The following is a 9,446-nucleotide window of genomic DNA, read 5'->3' on the forward strand; positions in this document are numbered from 1 at the left end:
ATCACTGGTCTGGCCAGAATTCGATCCTTCGCCCTTGCACCTCATATGCGCGCATGTTACCAGTGAGCCAAAGAGAAGATCCCCCTTTTGCCGCTAAGCAACGCGGGCTTTTATACATCCCATTACATTTACACCACAGTTCCTATGAGAGGGAGAAACTGAGCTCCTCTACAACTGTCAAGATGCTACCAAATTACCTCTGCCTAATGGGCATTTCCTCTGCTCTAAATGCCAACACTATTGACTTGGCCTCATCCTGCAACTACCCTTACTGCCTTTATCCTGTACTACCTAGCTTACCTCAAGCAGTCCACACCATTTAACCCTACCTACCTTCACACTCAACATCCTCATCAAAGCTGCAGATATCTGTCTGCCCTTTTTCAACTGACACCTTCCTTTTGACCAAAGGAATGAGCCATTGTTAGGAAGGCAGAGCAGGTGGCACAGTGGCCATGTAGCAAAGGTATTATAGTACCAGTTAACTTTACACCCACAAGCAGCACTCACCGAGGTGGGCTGTACTGCCTCTTTAAAGATTTACTCAGTAAAGACAAAGACCTTCAGTGAATGGGGGACACTATGAGCTGAAGCAAATCAATCTCCCAGAAAGCTATAGCTCCTCTCTCCTTTAGAAGTGGTCAGGGTTTAATAACGCTAGTATTACTACAATTCCATACTTATCTCTTACCAAGATTCAGCACAAGTATAAAGAAGGAAAATGAAATGGCAATATACAAAGATTACAAAAGATTATATTTCAAAGTGCCCACATATGAATACATACTATGGTTCATTAACATTCATCATTGTTACAACACTAAAATTATCCGACCTGAAGCTACTATATACTGGTTCAACAGGTGCGAGGTTAATGAACAATATCTGCATTACTACTTTTTGAACTACTCGTGCCTTTAACTGATTTCATGCTTCTTCTTGGGTGTGTGAACTGTTTTTTCATTGTTTGATTACATGTTTCTTCTTGGGTGGCCTGCCTGCTTTGCCACAAGTTACTACAGACACACTGGGAGAGACCACAAAATAAATGGTGAGATCACACCCAGTACAGACTGTAGTGATGAGAAAAGATTCCACATTCACTTGAAATCTGGATGGACATAATTCAGTATAGCACATAGGACATTCTTCTATTGATTCACGAAGCACCAAGTAGTTTCCATCTTCTGGCATTTTAATCAGGGATCCCGATTTTGCTTTAACAGTTTTCTGCTTTTTACTTGGTTGTGGAGCTTCTGTAGGTGGTGAAACAATGTTGTGGCACTGGGTGTTCCCATTCTGCACTGCAACATATTCCACTTCCTGATCTAACACATTTAAATCATAGGCCTGTGATAGGATAAGCTCAGATGCATTCATTCCATTGATCTGAGTATCTCTGTGTAAATCTGGGGCCACACTATCATTAGCATTATCACAAAAGTTTATATTGCTCACATTACTATTGGTCTGGCTTGTTTTGTGCTTGGTGGTTGCTTTCTTCCTCTTTGATCTAATAGCCATTTCTTTTTTAAACTCAATAGATACAGTTTTTATATATTTAGCACACATTAAAAGCACTGGCCTCCAAGGAGGAATATCTGCTAAAATGTGCAAACTTCTCATATTCATTAGAAAACCAAGAGCTAAGGATTCTTCAGATTTGTTTCTCAGTTTTCCCAGAAACTTAGAAATGAGAAAACTGTATGCATCCTGTGTGAATTCAAGAGAATGATCACAATCTGCATTAACACAGCTATTCAATAGTTTAAATGTGAGACAATCCTCACATTTGATTCCACATTTCACGCACTGGGTAGAACCAAAGAAGAGATGCTGGGTGAATTTTTTATGCTGAGATACTGTACTGTTACAGACATAACACTGAGCTGCATTCTGTTCTTTTTTGGGTGACCTATGTTTATTTTCCTTGGTGTCAGAAAGTATTTTCTTGGATGACAGAGTATGTGAGAGCATCTCTTCATTATGTGTATCATAACCTGTTAACGCAAACTGAGATTTCTTTGGACTGTTGTAATGCTGATCTGATTTGCTGACTGGCAGATTTCCCTTGGAAAAAGCACTTGTAGAAACATGCTTCCCAGCTGAGAAGTTTCCCATCTCCAAGGTGGATGAATATACACCATAATGATTCTTAGGTTTGGTAGGTGTTAAAGGCTGGTAATGATTAGACCTGGGAACACCCACCCAAGACACGGAGTTGCTACCCTCTTGGTGACACAAAACTGGGCTTGCCATCTCCGACTACTTCCACCTGAAATTGAAAATATAGTAATGAAGTGCAGTACCAGTTGTCCTATTAACCCCCTCAGACCTGGGATATTGTTTCACAGTCTTGTTAGCTTAAGATTTTATTTTTCAGCATTGCAGAAACATTTTGAACTCAGTAGGTTTGATACAACCTTTACTGACCACGACAAGTTACAGGTCAATCTCAGTTCTGTACTGAATTAGATATTTTTATTAATTTGCTGTCATCGTACTCAGTAAAAGTCTGTAATATTTTCCTCAACTATCCATAATACTGGAAGCATGCTACTTAGAATCTCGCATTCAAGAACAGCTGAGACTGGCTATGATGTTGACATCACAGGAGCCAATTTCAAACAGTAAGAATTATTATCCACGGGATAAAGCAACCCTGTACACCATTCTGCATCACTGGGCACACTTGTTACGTTTTTTTCTTACATGACTTTAAGTTACAGAGCTTCCTGGGCATGACATACATGCCTCATGGCATCATTGGTCTTACCATGTAGCATTTACTTTTTTATGGTCTAGTGCCAAGCACTTTTGACAAATGGCAGATAATTATACACATTTTGAAGGGTATTTAAAGAGTACTGTGTCAGAGCATTATTAATTTGGCATAATATTTGTTGCACAAATAATTATTTCATGTTACTGATCTTTAATCTGAATGACGTCGTGTGATGAACTGATTAAAATTCTTGGTAGAGGCTATTTCTTCACTGAAGTGCAGCAACTGCACAAAATGAGCTTACCATATATATATGTAATAACCTCATTCTTTCAAAATCTACTGCTATAATACATGAAACTAGATTCTTCAAAAGTAGAGGGCACAAAACTTCTACCTGAACAAAATAATGTATATGCAGTTGGTACCAGTGTCACACATCTTGCTACTACACCGGGCTGAATTATATCACAATAAGAACACTCTGAGGAATATAAATTCTGATATGGCATTATTATACTCGAGGAAAAAATATCATATTAAGGGACTATGCATGAGTATTCTTGTAAGTTACATTATATACTGGTGGGTCAGCTTGAATGAAATGGAAATACACGTTTTTTTTTTTTTTTTTAATGGTGGGATACAAAATATGGGCATGCATTTTGGTGGAAGTTTGCTTTGATAATCCTTGTTCCCTGGAAGCATCCCATCTCAGCCAGGCTCGTGTGGATAGGTTGGCTGCCATACTACACAGTTTAAGTCTTTTCTGCAGAAATAATGTAACCACATCAAGGGGGAAGAAAATGCACAAAAAATTGCTGGCAATTTTGTCCCAAATGCCACTGGATGCCGGCTTCCATCAATATACAGTGTTTAGAAAACGGAAGATTCGTAAGTCAGCTGTTCATCACCCTGATGACTTATGGCAACGGATATCTGAGAAGCCTTTCTCAGCCTCAGATAAGAGCACTATCATTTGTCATTGCTGTTGTTGAGCCAGGCTCATCGGAAAGTGAACCCTGTGAACTGCAGACTGAAGCTGCCCTTCTGCAATCCAACATCCCCCTTTTGGGGGTTAGAAGAGCTGAGGGACATTTGTGTAACTGCCATCACGTGACCCTGCTTCTTTCTGGCATCATCATTGTTGAAACTGTCCACCTTAAGATCACTTGGTCCTGTGCTTAACTCATTTGTGGAGATTTCCATGTCTTAAGCATAAGTTTGAATCCAAGATGACTCACAATCCTATCAGTACATAAAATGCAGTCCGACGCATAGGTACACCTACATAATGACAAGGACAGAAAGAGGCTTTTACATATATCAAAGGTTCATGAATTTTATCTTACTGCTTTATTTCTGCCTCTTCCTAACATGATTTAATACACGGCACACATATAGTACTCAAGCCAACCAATGTTGTGTATATGTGCATGCAACTGTCATTTCCCGGGCTCTTTAAATTTCCATTAGCTATACCTACTTGAGACACTGATATCAAGGATGGTAGTTGGTGCTTTTAAATGTCTGAATCCATATAATATTATGTTTCCTTGGGTAGTAAACTACTCATCAATTAATCCTAAACTCTGTTACATCTGGGGCTAACTAGAGAGCACTTTATGCAAGCAGAATGCAGAACCATCCACAACTTTGCACTACTAGTCTGCTTCATTTGCAAAGAAATGGTAACCAGCTGAGCTTGACCACCTGATTACAATAAAGGATTCTGACAGTGCAATTACTTCAGTGGAAACAAAGGTGATGTCAGCAGTCATCATTCAAGACAGTATATACACTGCTCTTGACTAGATGCACTGCGACTGAATGTTTGCTTGATCAATTTGTACTTTCTGACAACTATCGATTTCCTTTTGGCAGACAATCTCATTCCCCCCCCCCCTCCCTGAAACACTATTGCAGATATTACAACAGTGAAATATTCAATGAAACATACTTGAGCTGACATTATGGTACACCGCCATGCTCATAAATGCAGTCGAATAGGCTACATCAACTGGATTTTTCCTTTTCTACTCAGTTCTTTATTTTATCTCATTTCTGGGATTCATATGTTTCAAATGTTTTTATGCTCATTTCTACTGAAAATGCCAAATTTTGCCAATATCAACCCCCCTCCCTCCCACTACCATAGCAAAATAAAAAACTGAGCATCAAAAATCAATCCCATGACATCAGCCTTTTGAACCACCACTAAACCTCTGCTTGAAAGCCAATCAACCTTTCTGTTTGCTCACCATCTTGAACTTTACATATCTGTGAAAGCTCCATACCAACGGGGGAAGGTGCTGTTGTAATCTTGCAAACTTGCTATGTCCAGGGATGGGAGTTGCCCTAACCTCCCAAACATGCACCGCTTTCTTAGGAAGAGGGTACATGTGTATAATTATATAGCCACAAGTGTTTCTTCCTCAAACCATGACATTACAGTGCTACAATTGAGACACCTCACCTTGGTGCGTATAACCTTATGATGCCAGAAAAATTCAAGGTTGGCTGTGTTCTAAAACTGCATGGAACAACCATCACAACACCAAGTCTGAAACTGCTGCCTGTGAATTCGTGATTCAAGGATGGTTTGCATCTGGCTTAGGTCCACCCACTGCTACTTGGCTACAGCAGGAAGATTGGGCTTAGTCATGCACCTCACTACTAATAGGCTTATTTAGGGCACCCCCTCCCCCTCCAAGAAGAATGATTGACGGACGGCATGGTCGCAATTATATTCAGTCATCACAAGGTAAAGGTCTGCACCAAACATTCAGGAAGTTATTTCAGGTCAAACACCCCCAAAAAGATGCATTTCCAAAGGTAATGCCATTGAGAAGACCCCCCCCCTTGACCAATAACAATCAGAACTGAAAATACAAGATTTAAAAAAAATGGAAATGAAAAGAGTAAGGTGTGCAAGATGTGATTAATGGTTGGGACAGTCTGAAGCCATGAACCTCTCCAGTTAAGTCTGCACTAGGGAAGCTTTGCCCCCTCAGGCCCCCAATATACTCACTCTTGCAGTGTATGCTATCATGGTAGCACACGAAAACATCCCGTCACATACCAGTATATTTCAATGGATACTTTGCTCTTCATAATATTCTGTGACAATGAATAGTATGGTGATGTATCAATTAATGGAAATCCCAGTTCGATGGCTGTCTGCATGTACAAACTGCTTGCTTTTAAGCCCCCATCACACATTCCATAATCAAACCATGACAGCGCCACTAATTCAGTTATTGGCGGTCATGAAATTTGACCATGATAAACGCCGATAACAATGTCACAATGGCTGTATGTGTCATGATGGTCGTAAGGGTCACGATGGAGTCATGATAGCTGTAAGACTGTCATAATTGGCAGATTTTCAACAGTCATTTTGTCATCACGATGAGGCCATGATCACCATGATAGTGCCATGAAAGTACCACGATAGCTTCAGGTTTGCCCACAAGCTCCCCCCCCCCCAGAATTTGAGCTCGATCAAAGAGATGCTCAGTCCTGCCCTGTCCCAGCCGCCAACAGCCTGTTGAGTAATGCTTGACCATAACTGACGTAAATATAAGTCAGGGTGAATGATTATCCCATCTAAAATACATTTTTTCTTTCAAGTGATGACCAACGTGTTTTCCTTGATGTGTTTCACAATTACTACTTATGTATACAGAAATGTATATAGATTTTACGTGTAAATGTTTTTACTATCAGTTGCTCATGGTGCACTGTATTTCATTACCTATCCTAGATTTCGGTGTCTTCTGATGACAATGCCACTGAAACTTTTTTTTTTTTTTGTCACGAAAGGACCTACGACGGCCATGACAGAGACACGTAGCTGCAATGAAGATTACGATAGGGTCACATAAGACTTACGATAGCACTACGTTGGGTAGAAAATTCGGGGAGCTCCATGATAAATTAACACGCATTAAGCAACATTGGGTTTGGTTAGTACTTGGATGGGTGACCGCCTGGGAACACCAGATGCTGTTGGCATCCCTACGTGTCAAGTGGGGTTGGTGAAAGATTAGTGCCCCTCCCTGTAAAACAACTCTAAGCCCTTGGCCACCCCGTTTGGGATACATGGCGTCTGGCAATGAATGAATTTATCGAGGTCTCGGACGAGTGCTTCATGTGTGTCACGATCGACCACAAAAGACCCCGAATCAGGACCATGACGCCGTTACAAACTTAGTGGCGCTATCATGGTTCAATTATGGAATGTGTGACGGGGGCTTTACCCTCCACCTGAGGCTAACACCTGGGAGGGATGCTATGAAAAGTCATACACAGAGGCAAGCACTGAAGGATATATGCAGCAAGACGCTAACACATAACTATTTTTTGACGCTACAAAAAAAAAAAAAAAAAATCTAGATGGCAGGACACCATCCCAAGGACGGTGGCCATAAACCCTCCCCACCCCGTTTACTTCCCACAAATCCCTCCACCTCGGTCTCTGCATATATATATATCTATATATATATATATATATATATACATATATATATTATATATATATATATATATTATATATATATATACATACATTATATATATATATATATTATATATATATATATATATATATTATATATATATTATAATATTATATATATATATGTATATATATATATATAATATATATATTATATATATATATATAGAACCTGCAGTAATTTACACTGAATAAAATGAACTTAATGCAAACTTGTAAATACTTATCTCTGGCATCAAGTGGAATAAGTACATAATTAGTTCGAAGTTAATGATTAAAAATAAGCATTGTAATTCGGTATGTTTAATGTAGCTATCTAACTTAAGACTTACCTGCAGTGTCTGATGAGCTCAAATATATATGATCTCATGAATACTGACGAATCACCGATAATACTTGGGCAAAACAAAATAACGGGGTAATATACAAGAAAGACAAAATAATTGCAATTCTGAATTGCAAGCAACTACCCCATAAGCTGCACAACTTTCACTGAGGCGCGGGCCGGCCGCCAGCTCTTATATATGCCGAGGTCGCTGCACCCACGCCTTGAATTCAGGCGACCAATCACAGACGCGCGCCTGAAGGACGCAGCCAGGTCATTGGCTGAAAGTATTGGCTTTGTTCTCCCCTCATTCTCGCTTCTCGCTCTGTAAAGTGCGCAGTAACCATCCACCCGACATTAACTTCCACAAATTAATTTTAAGTATTTCTATCTACCTATCTATTGCATATTTACAGAAGATTAATATTTTTAGTGTCTAAATATTCACTAACAGATGAGTCTGAACATGAATAATTGTATCAGTATCACAGCTACATTACACGTTCATTACACGCACTCATATATATATATAGAGAGAGAGAGAGAGAGAGAGAGAGAGAGAGAATCATCCAATTCGTATACACACACACATATATATATATATATATATATATATATATATATATATATATATATATATATATCATCCAATTCGTATATACATCATCAACAGTTTTGCCCCATTAGAAGCGTAGAAGCCCTATGCTAGTCTAGACTAGGCTACTAGTCGTCATTTAATGTTTACCACCCAGCACAGTAAATATTTTTCTGGGTTATAGGAAATAATTTGTCTTGTCAGTGCAGCAGTTTCTCCCTCCCCCTCTCTCTCTCTCTCTCTCTCTCTCTCTCTCTCTCTCTCTCTCTCTCTCTCAATTCCTTCCTTGAGGTTAGCTGGACATCCTCGTGGCCCCCTTAGCTCCTTACACATTACTCGAAAGCACTCAAGAGAGCGCATACCTCCGCCAAAACCATTAAAATGGATCCGGATCCGTGAATATATTGTGCGGACTCCAAAGGATCCAGATCTGCCCCTCAAAATCAATTGTTCCTTGACCCATGGCCCACTCTTCCACAATATTTTATTGAAATTCATTGAGAGCTTTTAGAGATATTGTAAGAGATATATAGGATCCGTATCCGCCCCAGAATTTAATTAATTCTTTCTTGGCCCATGGCCCCCTTCCACAAAATTTCATTGAAATTCATTGAGAACTTCTGGAGATATTGTGCCGGACACTCCGGATCCCCCTCCCCCAATTTAATCAATTTTTTCTTGGCCCATAATCCATACTCCCTCAAAATTTCACTCAAATTCACTGAGAACTTTGGGAGATATCGTGCAGACAAACATAACTTCGTTGGCGAAGGTGATGATGAAATATACTGATACTATTCCTTTATTTCAGTGCTTAAAATTATCAATTAATCAGTCTTTTATAATGAAAATATGCTATTTTGATATTCTTCACTTGTTTGTTTACAATAATCAATCAGAATGAATATCTCAGATAGGCGACTCAGTCCAGCACCCGTCACCTATCCCTGAGAGAAACCACTCATGCAATGGATGAAACGGGTATGTACCGAACAAGAAAGATCCGTGACTCAGTCTGGCGCCCATCTCCTGTTCCTGACAGGAATGGAACCAGTGCAACTTGAGCAAATCCATTGGAAGTGACATACACTATAATTATAACCATTACTGTAAAATTACTGTACTGATATCACAGACAAAATATTATTACTGTAAGTGGAAATGCGATATCTCCCCTGATAAAGCAAATTATAGATACTGTGTGTATATAAATATATATATATATATATATATATATATATATATATTATATATATATATATATATATATATATATATATAT

At 39.2% G+C, this 9,446-nt stretch overlaps 1 protein-coding gene across 1 annotated transcript; it reads right to left on the bottom strand.

Annotated features, from left to right (window-relative positions):
- Positions 1-776: 776 nt before the first annotated feature.
- On the bottom strand, positions 777-2,267 carry LOC145410041 (uncharacterized). Its single transcript, XM_080280257.1, has one exon. It carries the CDS (start codon positions 2,257-2,259, stop codon positions 961-963), a length of 1,299 nt encoding a protein of 432 aa, XP_080136383.1. The 5' UTR covers positions 2,260-2,267; the 3' UTR covers positions 777-960.
- Between the last annotated feature and the right edge of the window lie 7,179 nt (positions 2,268-9,446).

The sequence above is a fragment of the Coenobita brevimanus genome, chromosome 84 (genome assembly GCF_032717465.1).
Source record: "Coenobita brevimanus isolate Jiangsu-jjx chromosome 84, ASM3271746v2, whole genome shotgun sequence".
In the NCBI taxonomy this organism is placed as follows: Eukaryota; Metazoa; Arthropoda; class Malacostraca; order Decapoda; family Coenobitidae; genus Coenobita; species Coenobita brevimanus.

Excerpts from the sequence above, each read along its gene's own strand:
- LOC145410041 (XM_080280257.1), bottom strand. The coding sequence starts at position 2,259 with ATGGCAAGCCCAGTTTTGTGTCACCAAGAGGGTAGCAACTCCGTGTCT.